Genomic DNA, 23,526 nt, shown 5'->3' with positions numbered 1-23,526 from the left:
TGCCACTCCCCTGCCATGTTGGGAGAGGCGGGCGAGCGAAGCCGCCATGTTGGGGAGGTCGCTGTGAGGAGAGGGTGGCAGGGCGGCTCCCGCTGCTTCGGGCCGCCTCAGTGGCCTTGGCCACCGCCTTGCTCCTTGCTCTTCGCCTCTTCCCGGACTCCCCTCCTCAGCCGCTCCCCGGAGAGGCACAACTGGGGCCTGGGGACCCTCCCTTCCCACAGAACTAGATTCCCCCTAGTTCCCTCCCAGAGCCCCGTCATGTCCCCGTTTCTCCCCTGAGGGTCAGCAGGTGCCTGCGTCACCGCAGAGGTGAGGACGGGATGGAGCCCTCAGTGCTGTGGGTACGTACACCTGGGTCTGTGTTTTGACACACAGCTGTCCTGCTGAGTTGTGTGGTGATGTATCGATGATTATTTTCAAAGTATGGCTTAACTGCTGGAGAGAGTCCAGCGCAGCCACCAAGATGCTGAAGGGAGTGGAGCATCTCCCGTGTGAGGAAAGGCTGAGGGAGCTGGGGCTCTGGAGCTGGACAAGAGGAGACTGAGGGGGGACTCATTCCTGGGGATCAATATGGAAAGGGGCAGTGTCAGGAGGATGGAGCCAGGCTCTTCTGGGTGACAACCAGTGACAGGACAAGGGGCAATGGGTGCAAACTGGAACACAGGAGGTTCCACTTCAATTTGAGAAGAAACTTGTTCCTGGTGAGGGTGTCAGAGCCTGGCCCAGGCTGCCCAGGGAGGTTGTGGAGTCTCCTCCTCTGCAGACATTCAAACCCGCCTGGACCCCTTCCTGTGGAACCTCAGCTGGGTGTTCCTGCTCCATGGGGGGATTGCACTGGATGAGCTTTCCAGGGCCCTTCAACCCCTGACATTCTGGGATTCTGTGATGCCTGCAGAGGTGGAGGAATCCCTGTCCTGGGCACTGTGGAAGCCTGTAGGAAACCATTTACCTTGCCAATAGAATAAGCCCAGGCAGGATTTCTCAGCTAAGCGTATTTTATTAACAATTTTGCAAGACCAGGTGTTCTACCTAAAGGCAGGCACATGGAATAGGGCAAAAAGTCCCTGCTTATACCCCTCCAAATCCCTGCTGCAATTTCCCTCCCCTGCTCCCCATTTGTTGGTACTGCAGGGTATACAGACCACCTGACCCTGCCTCAGTTTGCCTCTCTTGTTCATCAAATTCTAACAACACCATCCTCATGTTGATTTATTTCAAATATGGATTCCTGACTCTCTGGCTACCCTTCACCCTAGCTTAACTTTTTAAACATTTAAATACAATTATAGGTTTGCATTTTGTGATTAGTTCAAAGAGACTTTGTTGTACATTAAGGATTCATAGTCTGATTGTCTCTCAGTCCTTCCCCCTGCACTGGGGTCAGGCACGAGGTCAGTTGTAAAAACAACATTTGTCCTTCAGTGGTTCCTTACAAGGCCAAACCGTGAATCCTGAGGTCAGTTTTGGGCCCCCCACACTGAGAAAGGCCTTGAAGTGCTGGAGCGAGTGGAGAGAAGGGAATGGAGCTGGTGAGGGGCTGGAGCACAAGTGTGATGGGAGCGGCTGAGGGACCTGGGGGTTCAGCTGGAGAGCAGGAGCTGAGGGGAGACCTTCTGATCTCTGAACTGCCTGAAAGGAGCTTGGAGCCAGGGGGGTCGGGCTCTGCTCCCCAGGAACAAGCGCCAGGAGCAGAGGAAACGGCCTCAAGTTGCACCAGGGGAGGTTGAGGTTGGATCTGGGAACAATTTCTTCCCCAAAGGGCTGTGGGGCATTGGAACAGGCTGCCCAGGGCAGTGCTGGAGTCACCATCCCTGGAGGGCTGGACAGACGGACATGAGGTTCTCAGGACATGGGGCAGTGCCAGGGCTGGGGAATGGTTGGACTCTTGATCTTGAGGGGCTTTTCCAACCAAAATGGTGACTCTGTGACACTATTCCTGTGCAGAAGGAGCTGGGGAAGGAAGACCCCACCACCCTCTCTGTCTCTACAGACTGGCATCTACCCCAGGAGCTGCTCCTCGGCATCCCAGACATCAGCCCGGCCGAATCGGCTGCCCCAGGTGCCTCGTGAAGGGCTGGAATCACCTGAAAGCAGACGTGCAATTAACCCATAAGCGCACAAGTAACCCAGTGTTCACACAGGTGTGTGTGTGTGACCATTAAGATCCTATTCCCCAAACATCTGCGTGGCTTTGTGGGACACTCAGTCCTGAACAGCAGCGCTGTGGCCAGGAATGGGATTTTTTAGGGCAAAACTGGCAGGATGGAGGGAAACATCTTTCCTTCTGGAAAGATCCCCGAGGATGGGTTGGTTCAAATCCGAGGATACAAATCCCCCTCCCCACACCATAAAACCCTGCGAGTGGCACCGCTTTTGATAAAAAGCCCCCCAAAATTTGTCTGTGTGGGTGCCGGTTCCCTGCCTTGATTTTCGGGGCTCGGCAGAGTAGGGGGAGACCCAGGGGGGCTGCAGAGGAACCGCAGCTTCTTTTAGCTGAAGTATTTATGTTTTTTGCAGTTTTTTAAAGAAGTTTATTGCCATCTGCCGGCAACCTGCGGCTCGCAGGCGGGAAATTTTGAGGATTTAAGGGCATTTTCTCTGACTCCCAGTCCGAACATTTGATTTTTTAGGATGTTTAATTTTGCAGTGAGCAGAATTAAGTGCAGCCTTCACCCCAGGTGCCTTATGAATCACTCAAATACAAAGTAATAGTTTGAGGTGGTGAATATCCTGGCTGCAAGTAAATAAAACCTATAAATTCGTTTTATATTGGGGGAAATTTAGCTGTTTTTAGAGGTTGGAGCTGCACTGGGGCCTCCTGCTCCACAGGGGGTTTACGAGTAGCTGAGTGTTTAGCTTAAAAGATACAAATTGAGGTAGTGGAAGGACACGTGGACACTTTAATGCCTGCAGGAATGGCCAAGATTCGCTAATAATGGAGCGGCTGCTTTGGTAAATAACCCCTAAATTTAGGAAAAAATTCCCCCAAACCGCCAAACTGTTTGAGTGTGGAACTTTATGCACCGTTGGTGCGTTTTAGAGGCCGTTGACGCCTTTCGTGGTGTTGGGAAATGCTTTGAAACGCTCTGGAAATCGTCCTGTCCCCGTGGAAGTGTCACAGACACACACACACACACGCGTGGCTTTCCGGCCGGTCCTCCCGCCCGCCAGGGGGCGTGCGGGGCGCCGCGTCCCTCACGCCCCGCCGCACGTGGCCGCCCGCAGCGCCCAACGGCGCATGCGCTCTCCCGCCCTTTCCGCCGCGAGGCGCAGGCGCGGGGCGCGGCGGCGCATGCGCGGGGCGCGGGCTGGCGGCGGCCGAGGGGAATTAACATGGAAGATGAGGAGGTCGCCGAGAGCTGGGAGGAGGCGGCCGATAGCGGGGTGAGAGCGGCTCCTCGGAGCGGCGGGGGGAGACGGGGAGGGTGGTGCTGGCGGAGCGTGAAGCGGCAGGGGAGCTGCGGTGGGGTGCGGCGGGCGCGGAGCGCCTGCTAGGCCTCTTAAAGGGACCGTGGCATCGCTCGGCGTGGGGTGGCTCCAAACCGGCCTCAGCGCCTCCCGGTCGCCTCCTCTTCATCTGCCAGTGCTGGGCTGCCTCAGGAAGCCGCTCCCTGCCTGTTCTTCTTCCCTCGGTGTCCAAACCCATTATTTTTCCTCCTGGCTCTGTGGGGCTGTGGCCAGGGTGGCAGTGACTGGTCAGTGCGGGTCGCAGCTGAGCCCAGAACAAAGCTCCTGCTTCCGGGGAACATGTGGTAGGTGCTGGGGGATGGTGGGCCCCTTGCTCCTTTTGCTGATGGGCTCCCACAAAACGTGTCTCCCCAGCATCGCTTCAACCCTCATGAGGCCTCTGGGGAGAGGCTGCTAGGCTGTGTCTCCCAGGGTGTAGCAGGGGAGTTGGGGGCTCACATCAAAAGCCCTTTCTTCACTTTGGTCGAGCCAAACGTGTTTCTCCGTTAGGACAAAATGTGGAAAGTCTCAACGGGCCTTAGTGCAGTTGTAGCTGAAGTTCTCGCCCGCCTTTTATAGCTTGCTCAATAGCTGGCATTTTCATCACGTCTCTCATGCTGAGAGACTCCGGAACACTGCCGCGTGTTGTGCTTGCAAACTAACATCAGTATTTTAGCAGGAGTGTGGGTGGATGATCTGCGGGTTATTCACAACAGCGTGACAAGAGAAGGGAAGCCATCTCTGCCAGGCGAACTCCTTGTTTTAACAAATTCCCCGGGCTCGCTAATGATCAGAGGGCAGGAGGGCTTCGCGACAATGACTTGGTGAGGACGCCGAATTTGATTCTGGCCGGGAGATTGGGTTACAGCTGAACAGAGAGCGGGGAGCAAAATAAGAGCCTGTAACTCAATGCCCTCGCACGGCGCCGTGTGAGATGCCGTTGGGTGGCTGGCAGCCCCAGCCCAGCGCTTGCCATCTCCTCTTGCCAACCCCAGGAGGCTGCAGACGCCAAAAGCCTCGCACCGGGCAGCAGAGTTAATTCGGGTGCTTGTTAAGTCCTTCCATGGAGGGACATGGCTTGTGTCCTGGGAGCTGATGATAGCTGCAGCCTTGAGTAATGGTTTAAAATTATAGGACTGTGCAAAGCCCAGCCGCTGGTTGTCTTTCCTCTTTGTCCTTTCAGCTAAGGCCTTTTGGTTGTTCTTTTAAAGCCCTTAGGAGGAAAAAATCTGTCACTTGTCCTTTTTTGTGTCCTTTTTCCAGTCCAAACTGCTGAGAATTTGTTTTCATGAACTTGGTGCCGCGTGTGCCGCTGAGCAGAGGGGAGCTGTCACCATGCTCGCAGCTGCTTTTGCAGTTGTCGAGGGTTTGAATGTCTGTAAAAGCAGTTGGAGCAGTGAGAAGAGCAAGCTGTCTGCCGCAGGAGTTCTTCTTAGGTGAAAGAAGAGACAGGAGGTGCCTTCTGGCATCCATTGTGGTTTAGAAAGGTCATTTTCAAAGGAAGGAGACCCTCTGCTGCTGCTGCCAGCTGCAGGAAGTGAAGAGCAAAGCGGGATGGAGTGGAAGAGAGTCCAACCTCAACCCAGCCTCGTCTTGCCTGGTGTTTTTCATGGTCTGAATGGAGGCTGGTGCAGTCAGGGACTGCAGGCTCCTGGTGGTGTGGCAGAAATCAAAGTTCCCAGACATGGGCAGGTGGAGAAAAGAGGAAGAGAGGGCAGGAAGAGTCTCCGCTGCAGAACAGGTGGCGTGACTGACTTGCTTTTTAGAAGTTAAAAGAGATTTTGGGGCACACCTGCTCTGCTCCGTGCCTGAAACCCTTGTGCAGTCAGCAGGCGGGTTTTCTGGTGAAGGTGCGAGAGGAAGAACGATGTGCAGGAAAAGCGTGTGAGCCGACCTGGTCCTGTCACCGCAGAGGTTTTTTCCTCTTAAGGATTTTCCTGTATTCTTTCACATTTATTTGGGATGGGAATAAGGTGGCACAAGACAGATCCCAATATAAAGGCTTGAGACATGACAGCCCCGCTCAGTACTCAAGAGAAATATGCAATAAGGGATTAACCATAAATGTAAGAGATATCAACAGATACTCTTCTAACACTTCACACAGGTGAAAAGCTGAGTTGTTATTTTTTTAGACTCTTCAGCACAGCTCTGAGGAAACATGAGAAATGTAGCAGGACATCCGTGGTGGGTTTTTGAGAGATGTTGCCTGCTTCTCTGCATGTCATTTTTTAATATTCCACCCAGAGGGTGTTTGTTAGGACAGAAAGGACATAGAAGTTTCAGCATTGGTCCTTGTTTTGTGTGTAGTTTTGAGTGTCAGGCTGCAAACTTCTCCTCTACATCTTAAAGCAGGTGGTTCTTGGCAAGGGGCAGTTATGGGCTGACCAAAGATGCTGTGACCTGCTTATAATGTCACCTCCTTTATCTCTTGTAGATCTACCTTCCAAAAATCTCATTAGGTTGAGGGAAAACCCCACCAAACCCGACACAGATGTTCTACTTTTGTTCTGTCAGTCAAGCAGCTGTAAAATAGATCCTCAAGTGTATTTTTTTGGTCTTTAATGTGGCTTCTGTTTGTCTTTTAGTTTTCTGTGTGATCAGAATTACCCAGTGTGACTCCTTGGGCAGGTGCCACCCCCCGAGTGACCATCTGCCAAGCAGATACCCTCAGCTCCGGAGCTTCACCCCATCCTGTGATGTTAATCGAGTTAGATCTGCGTTATCTATTTAAATCTTCAAAATGTCTGTGAAATGGGGAGAGTTTTGCTCGTTCCGTGAGTTGCAGATGGAAAACGGAGCGAATCCTTTAAGTTACAAGGATCTAAACACCCCGGCTGGGTTAGTAAACACTTAATGCACGGCTCTTTTTAATGTTGTGTGGCTTTAGGAAGTGGGAAATCTCAAATGAGAGGTTTCTTTGTGACAGCCGAGTCTATTTACCTGCTTAAACTAATAATTAAACGTCAACTTGGCAGCTGTGCCCCAAATTTGGAGCAGAAGGCTCCAGGGTCCCAAGGAATCCACCGCTCTGAATTTACGCTTTCTTCTTGATTAGCAACTTATTTCAAGTCAGAACTTGTGTAGATAAAAATATTAGTCTGGTAACCCACAATAGTTTAAAAGAAGTCGTTGCGTGTGTCTTTTATTTCCACTCCAGTTTGCAGGGCAGGTAGTTCCACAGCCTCCTCGCTGGTGCTTAAAACTGAGTCTGCAGTGGTCCAGAGTCTAAGTCCGGGGGTTGGACTGCGCCTTGCTTGACCGATTGCCACCAGAAACGTGAAAACCCCCCCGATCTTCTGGGAGGATGTGAGCGGCCAAACGTGGGTGACTGAACTTTGTCCCTTGTGTGTGGGGACGGGGATTGTCACCTGCTTGGTGAGGACCGTTCCCCTGAGGTTTGCTGGAAAACACTTGTTTCTATCGTCTCAAAATCAGTCTGTGTGTGGGGCAGAGGGGGCTGCCCGCTTGGTTCCACCCCCCGGCAAAGGCAGTTCACTGGCCGTGGAGGTCTTGTCGTGTGATTCTTTGAGTTGCTAAATATGAGCAAAGTACAGAGAAGTCAAAACCGAAATATTTTGAAGCGTGACGCTGTGACCTCCGTCTGCTGGTGACTTGTCCGATCGGAGGATGAGTGCCTGGGGTTTTGGACCCTGGAGGAGACCCATGAGGATAAGTGCAGGGTTTTGGTGTCGGGAGGAAGGGCTGTGAGGATGTGGTTTATGTTTTTTGTAAAACATTTACCAAATACTTACTTTAGGTGTTTGTAATTGGTCAAAAATAATCTTGAAAGTGGGAAATTGAAGTTTTGCTTCCTGCCGCTCAGCATTGCGGAGGCAGAGGCAGTTTGTTTGCTGAGAAAAATGATGGTTGTAGGTTGGGAATGAACAGGTACCTTGATAACGTGAAGTGAGCATCAGGTTGGGGATATTGTGGCCAGTTTTGCATCTCTATTCTGTACCTGCTCTCGCAGACCTTGCTGGATGTGCTGATTGACCCCACGAGTGTGGAAGACAAGGGTGACCCTCTGGATTACGGGATGTACTGAAGCCTTCGCCAAATAACATAGAAATTAGAGATTTGTTTCTAGGTTTTACCCTTTATTTTTCTTCTAGAGCGTCTGCACGACCTGCGCGCTGCATGAGATGCGAAAGGTGGGGCGGGAGAAGGATCTGCGGCTTCCCAAACGCTTTTCCCCCTCCATAAAATGTCCGTGCTGAGAATACCATGTGGCGCCTGCCAGGCGTGTTCCCAAAAATACTCTTCGTGTCTCGTTTCTCAATCTCCTGGCTGCCGAGAAGCTTCATCTACGTATGGGAGATGTAAACGCCAGCGCAGCTTAAAAGCATCCGCGGCTTTCTCGGGTACGGTCCGCTGCCAGGATTTAACGTAAGCGGAGTTAACGTGGAGAATTAATTAATGGAGCAGTCTGATTCCCAATAGCCTGAGGAATTGGAATGTTCCAGTAATTGATAGAAGATTAATTTATCTTCCAGAGGAGAGCAATAGGTAGCTAATGAGCAGTCAGCTTAGAGCTTGGAATTATCTATTACTGCACTTATTTTATGTTGTTTTCAGTGAGATATCTACAGCTGGACGTTGTTCGGTGCCCATTAACAGCTTTGGTAACCTCAGATGTTAAAATGTACTATTTTTCTGAAGACGAGAACGTTAACCAGGCCTTGAAGTTTATCTCCCGTCCTTTAGAAAACTCCAGAGTATCTGTTGGTGCTTTTAATAAGCAGACAAGTCTTTGCTTTTAGTGCCGGTGTGGGAGGATACAAGTCAAGGCTAAATTCCCTCTTTCTGGGCTTGATGTCACAGATTATTGGAGCGAGCAAGGGTAGAAGGTTGTGTTTGGGAGTAATCGCTGGTAAATACATCAAAGAATGTGGTTAATGGTTTTCTAGAGCTGCATATTTGGAATTTTAGGGAGTATAGGAGAGTGCAGCTTTATCAGTGACTGTCCTGTGCTCTGGCAGGTCTCTCCTTTTGGAGGTAGAGGAGGAAATATCCTGTGAGCATAAGGGATTTGTAGGAAGCCCAGTTGTGGTTGCTCACTAGACTTGAAATAAATAATAGGCAGTAGTTATCATGTTATTCCTTTCCCCTACCAGCAGAGCTTGGAGCTGCTGTTATTTAGTCTGTTTAGAGACTCTTTGCTGGCAATGATGTGCAGGATCATTTTTTTATGTGTGTCCAACACATTGCGGTTATTCCAACAAAGTTTTTTAGACGACAGCTCGGGCTTTGCAGCCCCTTGGAGAACCAGGTTTGCTTGGGAACATACGTAAACCTGACTCCATAGGGACAGCCCTTCCCGAAGAGCACGTTTTTGGGGTGTTGGGGAGCATCTATCTCCAACTGACCAAAATTATCACTTATATCACTTATCTAGGCTGATAGATCAAGTTTATGTCCTAGTGTCTGTGTCTAATTGCTTTCCAAGACTTATTTTATTGATTTTTTTTTTTTAAAATATATATGTATTTATTTTTTAATGCATTGCTATTTTTCTCAGGGTTGAGGGTAGGAAGGATGACTGTGCTGGGGCTGGAGTTCAGTTTCCATTACGTCCTCATCTACAAATGCAGCTTAAATGTCAAAGCACAGTGTCTTCTTCAGGCTGTTTGTTTGGGTCTTTTTTAGCATCTAGACATAATAGTACTAAAAATAGTTTGTTGAGATTCTTCACTAATCTTTGGGGAGGGTGTTTTGGACAGGGGTGTAAACCAGGCTTAGTTTTTGGTTAGATAAGTAAGTTTATTTGGGAAAGGAAAGCTCGGAGAGCCTCTTAAGGAGATTTAAAACTGGTTTTTGTTCGGCATGACCTGCCTGGATACTGGAGACGTGCAGCGCGATGTCCTCGGGTGCCAAACGCCATCGCGCCGAGCTCGTGCCTTTGGGTTGTTGTAGCGCTTCTGGCTCTTGTCCTCTAAGTCAGATCCTAATTTTATCTCTTTACCCACACAGCTCCGGGACAGTGTGACACAGCGGCGGAAAGGAAATGACATCAGAAAACGAACAGATCTGTGCAGAGCAGCAGCAGGGGTATTTTTCAGGGGTATTTTTTATAATTAAGGATAAACCCTGTCGAGGTGTCTCAGCGTCTCGAGCTTGTAAATGCGTGCGGTGTGATCCCCATCCCAAAGCACGGGCTGTGCCAGGCTGCTGCTGTCTGGGGTTGGTTTTGCAGAGTAATTAAAGACCGCTCATTTTAATTATCTCTCTGTGTCCGAACGCCTCCATACCTAAAAATCCCAAACACCATAGTATTAAACACCAAGAGTTCGCAGTGCTGTGAAAAGATGGGGTCAGTCCTTGCGTTTAAAGGAAAACACAACGACTTCTAACACACCAAGAGCTGTGTGAGGTGGGAAGCTGCTTTTTTTACTCCCGTCACCCGCTTTGAACGCAAAGACAAACGTTTTCTACCCAAGAATTGAGTGGAGGCAGCTGGAACCCCCTCAGCAGCGCCCGGAATTATGAGAATCACGGCAAACCAAGAGTTGTTTGGATGGGGTGAGAGCGATACGTGTGTATTTGGTGGAGATGATTGTTTTGTCTTATTCTGCCAGGATTTCTATGTGTTTCAGAGAGTACAGAGTGGCTCTAAAACCGCTGGTGTTATATGTTTTAAGGATATTTTCAGTCCAGGCACAGAGTGACTCTCGAGCCTGCATGCAGTAGCCTGTGAACCAGGGTGATTACAGAGGGATGAGAGGCAAAAATATCAAGGATTTTGCAAGAAATGGTCTGCACAGGAGCAGGAAGGAGTGAAACTGGGACCGTAAAGGGCTCATTTGGGGCAGGGTGTCACAACGGCAGCGTTGGAAGGATTCCTTAGAGTAATTTTGTGTGTCGGAACAAATTAAAGAGCTGTTTGGTGTGTTGGTGGTTTTATCCTGATAGGGGAAGCTGCAGGTTCTGGCGTTGGCAGATGCCGTCAGAGGTAACCTGGCGTGTGTGAGGGTGTGAAGAGCTGCCCAGCAGCACTCGCTGGGACACTCATCTTAATTACGAGTATTTTTCAGATACTGAGGTTGAACTGACGCTTTGCAATTACAGGATCTTGTCGCTGAATGTACAAACCGCGACTTTAGCCCCGGGACTGGCCTACGAAGCCACCAGGAATGCAGAAATGTGGCTTTTTGTTTCTTTCCTCTGCCAGGAAGCAGCGTTAAGTTGTTCAGCACTGTGGTTGTGACTCGAGCCAGCTCTGTCGTCACTTCTCAGCGCCGAACGCAAAGAGAAATGAGTTGAGATGCTTTTGAACGTGGTTCCTGCCCTGTCTTCCTGTCGTCCCTCTGCCCCGCGCAGTGAAGTATTTAATAAGTTATATTTAAGGAAGGCTCCTTCCAGGAGGCCCTGGGGAGGCACGGTTAACTCTTTGACTTTAAGAAGAGTGGTTTAAAGACTCTTCTATAGCAGGATATAACCCTTTCCCCTTCATATGACTTTCATTGTTCGCCGCCAGCGGCTCGCCGTCTCCATCCTCACTGGGATATCCGTTTCCCCGCTGCCGACCGGCGGTTCCTCTGTCTGCAGAGGCAGCTGATGCGCATTTTTCGTCTCAAAGGAAACTGCAGGTGCGTTTGCCCTCAACACGAGGCTCTAGCTGCGACCCGACCTGCAGCTCAACGCCGCTGTCTCATTTTATTCTTACAAATCACCCCTCTCCTCCCAGTACAAGAGTTTGGTAGGAAATTCAACCTCCCACCCACCATTTATCATCCCAAAACTGCTCCTAACTGTCAATCCCATGGGCTGTTGGCCCATGGAGCCGCGTGACCGAGGGCAAACACCGTGGTTTGGCGTCTTACAGCGACTTGTGTTCGTTCCCTGCTTACTGAGGCGTCAGGGAATTGCCGTGCAAACCAGTTTCTCTCCTGGGTTGTGCCCGCTGTGGTTTTTGATGGCTGGGGAGGCTCCGCTGGCAGCAAACTCACCGCATCGGTTCCACAAACCGGCCTGAAAACTGGAGCAGCTGCATCCTGCCAGAAGCTTGGAATTTCCTTCGGTATTGCCAGTTAATGGCTGGCAAAACTGGGGCATTCTCAGGTAGTTTTTATTTTCATCAATGATTAAATAAAACACTTTGCTGTTTCGGAGCCTCTTTTAACAGCATTAGCAGTTGGTGAGGATCTAAAGACACCAGTGAGGTTGGGGAAGGTTCCCTGAAGAGAGACCGGGGCTGAAAACTGGCTTAATTTCTCTATTTAGCAAGGTATTCTCTGTGTAATCACACCAACTGCAAAACCTCAACACCTTTGCGAGCCCTGGGCAGAAGTTGACATGCTTAAAGCCACGCGTTCTGGGATGATTAATCCCTCTTTGGGCTGATGGGTGACTCGGCAGCTGCGTTGCAAAAGGAAGGAGAAGCGCAATAAGGCTCTGGTCTCCTCCGCCGAGTCCTCGGGTGCATTTTGGGCAGGGCAGGGACTTCTTTTAAATGATTTCTTTACGAAGGAGGGTTATTGCAGCAAGCAGCAGGAATGCAAACCTGCCGGCTAGTCTTCCAATCGCCCGCAGGCTCCGGGGCTGAGCTGAAATCAAGCGTGTAGCTCAATGCGAATCGCACCGACCGCTGCTGCTTCTCTGCCCGAGATGTTTGGTGCCGGCTCTGGGAACCCCTTACTGCGTATTCCTGTGGCTTTTTACCCTTAATTGAGTTTTCTTACCCGCCGAAAAATAAAGATGAGCGCTTCGCAGCTGCCCTCTCACCGTGATACGTCAAATCCACAACCCGCTGTAGGTTTATTATAATAACGCTGTGGTGGATTCACTTCTCTTGTTCCTGATTTGCAAGTCATCCCCTGATGGAGACGCACGCACTCTCACTGCCCCTTTGTAGCATCGCTGTGCGGAACAGTGGGACTCGATGTGTGCGCAGACGGGCTCGAACTCCAAGACAAGCCTTCATGTTTGTTATTTTGATTGTGATTTTTCTCTCCTTCTTTTGTAGGAGATAGACAGACGGTTGGAAAAGAAGCTGAAGATCACGCAGAAAGAAAGGTAACACTGCATTTTTTGGGGAAAAAACCTTTTCTTCCTGAGGTGCTGTTGGACATCCAAGGGCCCAGGGAGTGGGGAAAGTGGGAAACAGCTTCAAACTGAGCAGAAAACACTGGTTTTGAGTTCAGAAAGAGGGAATCTCTGTAATCATGCCACTAGATGGCCCTTTCCATCCATAGCAGGGCAGTGAAAAGCTTCTTGAGAGCGAGTTTGTTTCAGAGCCTGGACGTAGCTACAGAGAAGCAATTTAAGACGACGACACTCAAGAAATGGATGAGTCGGGTAATTCCAGTTCACGGCCCTAAATTGACTCACCGTGTCTTGCATCAGTCACGTTTTCTTTTCCTGCTTCCTCTGGGTAGGGGCAGGGGCGTGTGTGTTATTGTGTCCCAGCACAAATATTTCTAATTGCTTCTGAGAAGTGTTTTTTAAAATGTTTAAATTGTTTTATTCTTAGTAGACCACTCAAAGAGTCCTGGTGTTATTTCTCTGGGATTCTCACACAGAGAAGGGACCATAAACTAATTCAGATGGTGAGACGGGGCCTGAGGCTGGCTCTGAGGAGTGGAAAGCCGGGTATCCCGGAGAGAGGAATCCGAAAAGTCCATGCACAGAATGAAATCAAGGTGTTTATACCAGTATCTTCAAACAGAAGCACTAAAACTTGTGCCCAGTGTCAGCTTCTCTCTCCTTTGGTTGAGTTTAAAGATGTCGAATACAGCAGGGACTGGTTTTCTGTCCCTTGCTGAGCAAAACCTGTCCGCTGCTCTAGTTTAGGGTTACAATCATAATGAGGTCTTTAATTATTCCAGGCTGACTCTTAATCACAGGGATGGCATCTGGCTGGGAGGAATTCACACGTAGAGCGAAAAACACGCCGTAGCAAACCAAGCACCGATTTTTTATTTCTGTTTTTCTTTTCGACAGTAGAAAATCCAAATCTCCTCCTAAAGTGCCCATTGTGATCCAGGACGACAGCCTCACCGCGGGTCCCCCGCCACAGATCCGCATCCTGAAGCGGCCGACGACCAACGGCGTGCTCAGCAACCCCCACTCCGCCAGCAGACCCGCCTTCCCCGTCAAATCCCTGGCGCAGAGGGAGGCCGAGTACGCGGAAGCCAGGAAACGAATCCTGGGCAGCGCCAGCCCCGAAGAAGAGCAGGAGAAACCCATCCTAGACCGGTGAGAAACTCGGTTTATTGAGGCGATGGTGGCATTTTCCTGCCGCAGCGTCTATGTGTGCGCTCCTTGACAACACCTTCACAGAATCCCAGAGTGTCAGGGGTTGGAAGGGACCTGGAAAGCTCATCCAGTGCAATCCCCCCATGGAGCAGGAACACCCAGCTGAGGTTCCACAGGAAGGTGTCCAGGCGGGTTTGAATGGCTGCAGAGAAGGAGACTCCACAACCTCCCTGGGCAGCCTGGGCCAGGCTCTGCCACCCTCACCAGGAACAAGTTTCTTCTCAAATTTAAGTGGAACCTCCTGTGTTCCAGTTTGAACCCATTTCCCCTTGTCCTGTCACTGGTTGTCACCGAGAAGAGCCTGGCTCCATCCTCCTGACACTCACCCTTTATGTATCTGTAAACATTAATGAGGTCATCCCTCAGTCTCCTCTTCTCCAGCTCCAGAGCCCCAGCTCCCTCAGCCTTTCCTCACACGGGAGATGCTCCACTCCCTTCAGCATCTTGGTGGCTGCGCTGGACTCTCTCCAGCAGTTCCCTGTCCTCCTTCCTTGTCAGAAGGAGGAGTAGGATGAGCTCCTTGAAAAGTAAAATGAGGAGGAAGGAGAGCTTTGTTAGTGAGCAGGGCAGCATAAATCTTAAATTTATGGGGGTTAAAGGAAGCGCAAGTGCCTGATGAGGCTGTAAGGGTTATTTTAAGCCCTTGGAAGAGCGTGATGGGGTATTGAGAAGATTGTGGGCAACTAGAGTTGGCATGCCAGGGCCATGTCCTTGTCTTTTGTGAAGTTTTTGACTTAAGGGAGCTGCCACGAGCTTAAGCACTCTGAAATCTTATACGTAACGAGGAAATGTATGATGCTGTGGCTGACAAAACATTGGCCAAGGTTGCCCAGAGAGGTGGGGGATGAACCATCCCTGGAGACATCCCAGGCCAGGCTGGACGGGGCTCTGAGCAACCTGAGCTGGTGAAGATGTCCCTGCTCATGGCAGGGGTGGCACTGGATGAGCTCTGAAGGTCCCTTCAACCCCATATATAGGATTATGATTCTATAACTGATGTGGGTTATTTGAAGGCACCACACTCACCCTTTTATTTGCAACATGAGTCTTGATGACTCTTCAAAAAGAAATAAAGCTCTAGTTTGATTTCAGTCACATTTCCCGTCCAACGGAGCGACGTGTGACAATTACCCCGTGTCCGTGACCTCCCCCGGTGCCAGATACAGGATGATTTGTCCCTGTCCTCTCTCCTCGCAGGCCGCCAAGGCTCTCCCAGCCCGAGGACACCCGACAGCCCAACAATGTCATCAGGCAACCGCTGGGTCCCGACGGCTCGCAGGGCTTCAAGCAACGCCGATAAACCGCTGGCCAGAGATGCCGCCGTGCAAGGCAGGGTCCCCCCCGCCACGGCTCGCGCCGCCGTGCCGGACAAACGGACACAGAGCAAAGGGAACGACTCGATTTAATTGCACTGTGACCCCCTTTTTGCTCTGCCCACTGTGACCTTCAACCCCAGGCACTGTGACCTCCCCCTCACCACCCACTGTGACCCCCCCAAGGGCTTGTCCCCGCGGCGCTGGAAAAGGGGACGATGAGGGGGTTTTTTGGGGGTGGGGGCGGTTTTAACGGACTTGGAGGCGCGCAGCGAGTCGCGCGCGCGCCGCTCGGGTTGAAGCTACCGCCAGCAATAATGTTTGTTGTACTCGGAACGTGGGATTTAAGGAGAAAAAAAGCAAAAGAAACGGGAATTCTCCCCAGGCGCGCGTGTTGTCCGCATCGCTTTAGAGCAAGTTCTGTTTCAAAGGATCTCTTTTTATTTTATTTGTTTGTTTTCTGGTTTGTTTTCTGTATATCAGATCAACAGAGTGCATGGGAAGGGTTTTAACTCTTTGGTTTTAATTGAGAAGAGGTAGTTAAGTGTTGGAAAAAGAGTGTTTTTCCACTAATTTCTGCGATTTTTCTGGCTCGGGTTCAGCAAACTCTCACTTTTCCTTCTCGTGGAAGCGACCTGCATCGCCTCGTTTCCCTCTTGCACCCGTGAAACCTTGGCTGGTATTTCCTGCTGCCTTGGAGGAAAAGCTTAAAATCCACTGGTTTTGAAGGTTTTGTTTTGTTTTGTTTGGATTTGGGGAGAAGGGAACGTGGATGGATCCCATGAAAACGCGCCGCCGTCGCTGTTCGTGGCCGAGAGCGAACCTGGTGGCGAAGAATTAGGAGGAGAACAGGGCGCCACTCCACAGAATAAATCCGTGGGGAGAGTCCCGACGCTAACAACAGCTGAACGATCCGCTCCGGCACGGTACGAGCTGCGTTCGCCTCCTGAAACCGCAGAGATTGAGAGCAAAACCCGGTGTTGGATAAATTTGGGGTGATTTCCCCCTCCATGAGGCTTCAGGGTTGGGATTTTCCTCCTCTGGCTCCCAGGAAGAGGCTGGTGACCCTCGAAAACACGGATGTTTTCCCCCAGATGAAGCTGACCTACCTTAATATCGCTTGATATCGGGGGATTTGATGAACACTAAACGCTCTCCTTGGAGGAGATGGCACCAGAAAACGGTTTCTGGTTCTTCCGTATCGCTGCAGCACCGTAGACGTCAGTAGGTTCAAGGGTAAACGAGCAAATCTCGACGTCTTCGACATGCAGGGAAGCGACCATACAGAATAAGACGTGTGTGCAAATACGGCTTAAAAAACCCCAAATATTGGTAAAAATAAAACTACCTGTGTATAAAAAGAAGCCGCTAGAGCGTTAATTAGCTAATTAAAGCTGATTAAAGCACTGAGGATGGTGGTGAGTGGGGATGGGCGGGCGGATGACCCCTGGGTGTCCCCAACCCTGGCGCTTTTTTTGGAGGTGGCTCTTATTTATCCCCCAGGGGGGTAAGTTGGGGGGAGCGGGCGGGGAGCAGGACATCAGCAATAACCCTCGTCACTGCGCCTTTCCTTAATTATCACTGAAAACAGCTTTTATCAGCCAAAAAATGCCCCCAAATCCACCTGCTTCCTGGTGTAGCTGGACAGTGTTAAAGTTGCTGCCATCTCCAGCACTGAGATTTCCATTTCTGGCACCGAAATATCGATTTCTGACACCGAAATCTTCATTTCCGGCACCGAAATCTCCGTCCCGGTGAGCAGGATGCGTCCCGCCCGCGGGCAGGGCCTGGCGCCGCTCCTGCCCCTTCGGCCCGGGAGAAGCGGAGGATAAACACGGTACCGCGTGTTTTCACCCCAAAACGATGCGCCGCAGAGAAAACGTTTTATAAATTGTATTTTAAATAAATGTCTTTAAACTTTTAACGGCTTTTTTCTTCCTTTATCCCCTGTCTCTCCCAGGGGCTGCCTCAGGAGGGATGTTTCGCTGGCAGCTTAAGATCCAAATGGGAGTTTATCCTTAAAAGTTCCTCAGGAAGGTAAAATCTGGGAACGTTTGGCTCTAATTGTGCCACTATTTACCCAAAAGGGGGGAATTTTCCCCCATTTTTAGGCTCACTGGGGAGATGTGGTCTGAGGAGGGGGGGAAGTGGCAGCGCTCAGGGGAGATGTGGTTTTTATTTTATTTTATTTTATTTTATTTTATTTTATTTTATTTTATTTTATTTTATTTTATTTTATTTTATTTTATTTTATTTTATTTATTATTTTATTAATTTTTAGCGATGTGCTGGCTTTCCCACTCCTGTATTGTGCTCTACAACCCCCCCAAAATGCAGGCAGAGGCTGTCGATGTGCGTCCAACTGAGGTGAAGAGTCAGGGTGCGCTGGAAGCTCCCGCAGGCGCCGACTCCCTTTTAATTCTCATTTTTAATATACTTTTAAAAATGTGAAATAAAGAAATAAAAGTGAACTTCAGTGACCGCCGTCCTGCAGCGGACCCTCCCACCCGCCAGGAGGCGCCGCGGGCAGCGAGTGCCAAAACGCCTCCACTCCCTTCCGCCCCCCCCGGGGAAAGGGGGCGGGACCATAGAGGCGGGCGGTACCATCGAGGCGGGGGCCAGAGCGGCGGCGGGCGGAGTTCCGCCGCGATGGCGGCCATGGCGGCGGAGGAGGAGGAATACGAGGCAGTTCTGTGCGTGAAACCGGCGGTTCACGTTTACCGGCTGCCGCCGCGGGCCTCCAACCGCGGCTACAGGTGGGGGCTGCGCCTCTCCCGCGGGGCCTGTCCCGCTTGGGGGGTGTTTCTGTTCCTCTTGGGGCTGCACGGCGGCGGTTCCCTCCCTCCCACAGGGTCTGATATGGGGGATTTGGCCTCTCCCCGTGGGGTCCCCGCACCCTGGGGTGTTTGCGTCGCCTTCCCACGGGGTGTGTGGGGCCAGCGAGGTCTAGAGCGAGTTGAGAGAAGGGAACGGAGCTGGTGAGGGGCTGGAGCACAAGTGTGATGGGAGCGGCTGAGGGACCTGGGGGGTTCAGCTGGAGAACAGGAGCTGAGGGAAGACCTTCTGATCTCTGAACTGCCTGAAAGGAGCTTGGAGCCAGGGGGGTCGGGCTCTGCTCCCCAGGAACAAGCGCCAGGAGCAGAGGAAACGGCCTCAAGTTGCACCAGGGGAGGTTGAGGTTGGATCTGGGAACAATTTCTTCCCCAAAGGGCTGTGGGGCATTGGAACAGGCTGCCCAGGGCAGTGCTGGAGTCACCATCCCTGGAGGGCTGGACAGACGGACATGAGGTTCTCAGGACATGGGGCAGTGCCAGGGCTGGGGAATGGTTGGACTTGATGGTCTTGAGGGGCTTTTCCAACCAAAATGGTTCTGTGATCTCTGCCCCCCATCCCAGCCCCCAGCAGGGTTTCCCCATTCCCCCTGTATTTTGGGGCTCCTCTCCCATCAGTCCAGACCAAAGGCTGCTGTGGCACAGCCAGACTGTAGGTAACACAGCTCAGCACCTCCCACAGTCTACTTTCGAGTTGAAGATTCCATGGAAAGGGAAGTGAAACCTCTTGGGCAATTCTTGCCCGCTCCCCTCTGGGACCTGGTGCCTGGTTTTGCAGGGGGCCTGACTGGTTTGGGGTGAAACGAGAGATGTCGTGACAAATCCACCTTCTTCTATAGCGAGCGCAGGTGCAAGCGGGTTCTTGTGGTACTGTTAATGAGGGAAGTCGAGCAAACAAGCTCTGTGACATGTTGCAGGGACATTAAAATAGATCAGTGGCCTTGTCTGGAGTGTGAGAGGCGGCTCAGACCTCGGTTGCCGTTTCCTCTTTCTCCAGAGCTGCAGAGTGGCAGCTGGACCAGCCGGCATGGAGCGGGAGGCTGCGCATCACAGCCAAGGGTAAGGTCGCCTTCATCAAGCTGGAGGACAAGACCTCAGGTAAGGAGGAGGAGGAGGAGGGAAGCGGCAACCCCTTCGTGGGGAGGAAGACGACGCAGAGACGCTGCGCCCTGCTGTTAACCCGCTCTCGTTTCTCTGTTTTGCTTTCAGGGGAGCTTTTTGCCCAGGCACCGGTGGAGCAGTTCCCCGGCATCGCTGTGGAGAGCGTCACCGACTCCAGCCGATATTTCGTCATCCGCATCGAGGATGGGAACGGTACGTCCGGATACGCTGGGGGAATCACGTCAGAAAGTCTTCGGTGCCCTCACTGCTCTGATCTGTGAAGGATTCTCGCTTTCAAGGGCTAAATATTCCCTGCGTATGGTAGCAAAGGGGTGAATTATTTCACTGCCAGGCACCAGCCTCACTCTGTCCTTCACTGGGAGTAGAAGCAGTTTGATTTTGCTGCTTGGCGTTAGTGTGAGGACACCTCTGTATGAACGATCGTCACTGTGACACCCACCTCTGCTTTGACTCGCTTATATTAATTTAAAAACTGGTTTTACTAAGCCTGTACTTGCACCCAACAAGCTGAAGGTTTCTTCAGTCCCATATCTGAGTCTCTGGAGGAGGCGTCAGGCAAGAGGGTGTGCGGGATGGGGCGTCCCCTTCCCCTTCCTCCACTGCTTTGCGATTCCAGCCCTTCCTCCTCCTTCCCCAGGCCGCCGAGCTTTTATCGGAGTCGGCTTTGTCGACCGAGGGGATGCTTTTGACTTCAACGTGGCTCTCCAGGACCATTTTAAGTGAGTTTGTGCCTCTCCCTGTGTCCTCTTGGCTCAGTTTTCTTTTTCTTGTGGCTGGGGGAGAGGAAGCTGCGAGCTCCTGTCACTTGTGAGCAGGCAGGCCTGGTGTGAAGAGGCAGAAATGCCCATTTCTCTGCGTGGCCTTTGTGCAGGCAGCTCTGCTTCACTCAGATATTTCCCAGCAGGCTCCCAAACCAGGCTTCAAAGTCCAAAATTTAGCAAATTCCTTAATTCCTTTTCATTTCCTCACATGCCACTGCTAATGGGCTGCTCCTGAGGGGCTGGGATGCTGCTGTTGGTTGGAATCATAGAATCATTTTGGTTGGAAAAGCCCCTCAAGACCATTGAGTCCAACCATTGCCCAACCCTGTCCCTGCCCCATGTCCTGAGAACCTCATGTCCGTCTGTCCAGCCCTCCAGGGATGGTGACTCCAGCACTGCCCTGGGCAGCCTGTTCCAATGCCCCACAGCCCTTTGGGGAAGAAATTGTTCCCAGATCCAACCTCAACCTCCCCTGGCGCAACTTGAGGCCGTTTCCTCTGCTCCTGGCGCTTGTTCCTGGGGAGCAGAGCCCAAGAATCATCCCCTAGCGCTGCCCATAGTACGTTGCTCTCTCTGGTGAGCTCTCAGCTCATATCGAGCACCTTTAAATATTTGCTGCCAGGTTGAGGGGCTGATCTGGGGCAGGATTTGTCCGGTGGAGCCTCAGACCGGTGGTTGATGTCTCCTTTATAACATATTTAATCCCCGCAGATGGGTGAGGCAGCAGAGTGAGCTGGCCAGACAGGCTGAGAACCCTGAGCAGGGACCCAAACTGGATCTGGGCTTCAAGGAGGGACAAACCATCAAACTGAACATCGCGGTGAGGGGTTTTTTCTGGCTTTTTTCTGCTTTTTTTCATGCATTTCACATGCGTGGCACAAGAGGAAGCAGCAGCTTTTCCCTGAAATCCCCATGCAGGGGGGAGCCAGCGCAGAGCTCATGCTGTGCAGAGTGTTTTTTACAGTTCCTGGTTACAGAACTGGGTTTGTGGTGGGGATTTGCGGGTAAAGAACATCCTCAGTTTGACCATTTTTGCTGCACCAGCGCCAAGACATCACAGCGCGGCGGGGTTTTTTCCGCAGAATAAAGTGATTTGGTTTCGTGTGAGCCACAGCTGGGAGGAATCACAGAATCCCAGAGTGTCAGGGGTTGAAGGGCCCTGGAAAGCTCATCCAGTGCAATCCCCCCATGGAGCAGGAACACCCAGCTGAGGTTCCACAGGAAGGTGTCCAGGCGGGTTTGAATGTCTGCAGAGAAGGAGACTCCACAACCTCCCTGGGCAGCCTGGGCCAGGCTCTGCCACCCTCACCAGGAACAAGTTTCTTCTCATATTTAAGTGGAACCTCCTGTGTTCCAGTTTGCACCCATTGCCCCTTGTCCTGTCACTGGTTGTCACCCAGAAGAGCCTGGCTCCATTCTCCTGACACTGCCCCTTTCCATATTGATCCCCAGGAATGAGTCCCCCCTCAGTCTCCTCTTGTCCAGCTCCAGAGCCCCAGCTCCCTCAGCCTTTCCTCACACGGGAGATGCTCCACTCCCTTCAGCATCTTGGTGGCTGCGCTGGACTCTCTGCAGCAGTTCCCTGTCCTTCTGGAACTGAGGGGCCACAACTGGACACAAGATTCCAGGTGTGGTCTCCCCAGGGCAGAGCAGAGGGGCAGGAGAACCTCTCTGACCTACTGACCACCCCCTTCTAACCCACCCCAGGTACCATTGGCTTCCTGGCCACAAGGGCCCAGTGCTGGCTCATGGTCACCCTGCTGTCCCCAGGACCCCCAGGTCCCTTTCCCCTACACTGCTCTCTAATAGCTCATTCCCCAACTTACACTGGAACCTGGGGTTGTTCCTGCCCAGATTCCAGACTCTACACTTGCCCTTGTTCTATTTCATTCAATTTCTCCCTGCCCAGCTCTCCAGCCTGTCCATGTCTCCGGCTCTGGATTTAAACGCGATACCACCCACGTTTTCCTCTCTCCTTGCAGAATATGAAGAAAAAAGAAGGAGCGACAGGGAACACCAGACCACGTCCCACGAGTCTCGGGGGCCTGAACTTGCTCCCACCACCCCCGGGGGGAAAATCTGCATTGGTTTGTCCGTCCAGAGAGCATCCATCTTCACTCTCTGCCCCGCTCCCGGGCACCCCCATCCCAGGTCTGTGGTCACGCAGCGACGGCCCCAAAGCTTTTTAGACGTGGTTTTATCCATGAAAATTGGGAAAACAGAGCGGGGAATCTGGGAATAAGAGTGGGAAATAACTCCTGGTGTTTGGGTTTGGTTTATTCTGGTTTCTCTGGCTGCCGACAGACGCCCTCCTGGCCTGGCCGCAACCCGCTGCAGCTCCCGCCGCCGCCGACGCCTGGGGAGACTTCGCCAAAGCTTCGGGGTGAGGCCACATGGGGTTTGTGTGTGGTTAAAACCCCCCCGTCTGCACCAAATCCTGCTGGTTTTCCTGAAAACTCCCGCTGGGGTGGGGGTATCGCTCCATCCAAACGGGATTTCAAAGCGGCTCCTTTGGGGATTTAAAAGTGGCTCTGACACAAATTCCCCGCATTTGCAGGTCAGCAGGGTGACCCCAGCGCCCCCAGTTTTACTGCCCAGCTCCCTCCTCACATCCCACAGCCCATTCTAGTCTCTAAAACCTCTTTTTTGCCTTGTTTTTCCCCTCCCCAGGTCAAATTCTAACCAGACTCAGGCAAACACGGGCTGGGTCCAGTTCTAACCTGGCTACTGGGATCAGCGCGATTCCCTCAGGACCAAAGCGGGGGCTCGGGGACACCCTTAAATCCCCCCCCGCGCATCGAAATGCTGAAATAAATGCTGGAGAACAACAAAAAAGTGCCTTAAAACACTCCACACCAGCACCCTTTGCAGTGGGGGCGTTTTATTGTCCACCCGGAGTGCAGCAAAACCTCCGAGGCGTCACCTTTCTGCAATAAAACCCCCGTCAGCTTCATCACTTCTCGTTAATAACGAGCGGGAGGCCTCTTGCTCGCAGCGCTGCCCCGATTTAAGGTAATTTTGGTTAAATTGTATACAATTAGAGCCTCCTCGGAGTCTTTTCTTCTTGCTTCTCACTTATTTGGGCTGGATAAAGCCTCTTCTCGGTGGGAGCATCCTCCTGGAGAACATCTCACCCGCGCAATCCCGACCAACGCCGCCCTCAACATCACCCCGATTTTATTCGGAGCTTTTCTATAAATCATGGGAGGTGAGGAGCTGAACCGCTGCGTTTCGATGCTGAAATTCCTCATGTTTTTTACTCTGCAAAGAGTTTTTTCACCTCTATTTTAAAGCCAGAATTTTTCTACTTCTTTCCACGGACGTTTCATGAAGCGATTGAAGCCATGAAGGACAGAACGGAGCTGGTGTCTGACAGAGCTGCGCTTGAGATTCCTCTTTAAATATAAATATTTTCTTACCTATTTATATTAATGCCTTTCAGAGCACAGAATCCTGCTTATATTTTTATTTTTCAGCATCTCTGCTTTTTATTATTTCCATTTCCCAACGGGATGAGGAGTATTTGTGTTTCAGGTGAGAGCTGCAACACTTCAAAATGAGCAATAAAATGGGTTTTGGTGCCAAATGTGGTTTATTTTACCCCGAGCACAGGCTCGGAGGGGCTGGGATGGGTTTGGAAAGCGGTTTTGTGGGTTATTTCCCCTCCTCGCCGGTGTCGAGGAGACGGGTGGCGAAGCACAACAGACGTGTGTTGCTTAGCGAGAGGCTTCACGGGGCGTGAAGGACCCGGGGAGGGGACGGTAAGGACAGAAATGGGGTGAAAAAAGCCAGTTT

At 51.5% G+C, this 23,526-nt stretch overlaps 2 protein-coding genes across 5 annotated transcripts; both read left to right on the top strand.

Moving 5' to 3' along the window:
- The first annotated feature begins 61 nt into the window (after positions 1–61).
- SZRD1 (SUZ RNA binding domain containing 1) lies at positions 62–16,941 on the top strand. 3 transcript variants are annotated; one of them, XM_071798525.1, is made up of 4 exons: positions 62–341; positions 12,413–12,462; positions 13,390–13,644; positions 14,902–16,941. In XM_071798525.1, the coding sequence occupies exons 1-4, from the start codon at positions 321–323 to the stop codon at positions 15,002–15,004; spliced, it is 429 nt and encodes a 142-aa protein (XP_071654626.1). In that variant the 5' UTR covers positions 62–320; the 3' UTR covers positions 15,005–16,941. The 3 variants fall into 3 exon arrangements, with proteins under 3 accessions (XP_071654626.1, XP_065711044.1, XP_065711043.1); XM_065854972.2 differs by lacking the exon at positions 62–341 and adding an exon at positions 3,272–3,384 and having other exon boundaries at positions 13,393–13,644; XM_065854971.2 differs by lacking the exon at positions 62–341 and adding an exon at positions 3,272–3,384.
- Positions 16,942–17,615: 674 nt separating this feature from the next.
- Positions 17,616–23,317, top strand: NECAP2 (NECAP endocytosis associated 2). 2 transcript variants are annotated; one of them, XM_065855109.2, is made up of 8 exons: positions 17,617–17,773; positions 18,846–18,946; positions 19,058–19,162; positions 19,608–19,689; positions 20,443–20,551; positions 21,714–21,882; positions 22,036–22,114; positions 22,402–22,684. In XM_065855109.2, the coding sequence occupies exons 1-8, from the start codon at positions 17,667–17,669 to the stop codon at positions 22,448–22,450; spliced, it is 801 nt and encodes a 266-aa protein (XP_065711181.2). In that variant the 5' UTR covers positions 17,617–17,666; the 3' UTR covers positions 22,451–22,684. The 2 variants fall into 2 exon arrangements, with proteins under 2 accessions (XP_071654623.1, XP_065711181.2); XM_071798522.1 differs by lacking the exon at positions 22,036–22,114 and having other exon boundaries at positions 17,616–17,773; positions 22,402–23,317.
- Positions 23,318–23,526: the final 209 nt, after the last annotated feature.

Source organism: Patagioenas fasciata, chromosome 23 (genome assembly GCF_037038585.1).
Source record: "Patagioenas fasciata isolate bPatFas1 chromosome 23, bPatFas1.hap1, whole genome shotgun sequence".
In the NCBI taxonomy this organism is placed as follows: Eukaryota; Metazoa; Chordata; class Aves; order Columbiformes; family Columbidae; genus Patagioenas; species Patagioenas fasciata.
The sequence above is the reverse complement of the archived record's forward strand: the minus strand, read 5'-3'. Positions and strand labels throughout refer to the sequence as shown.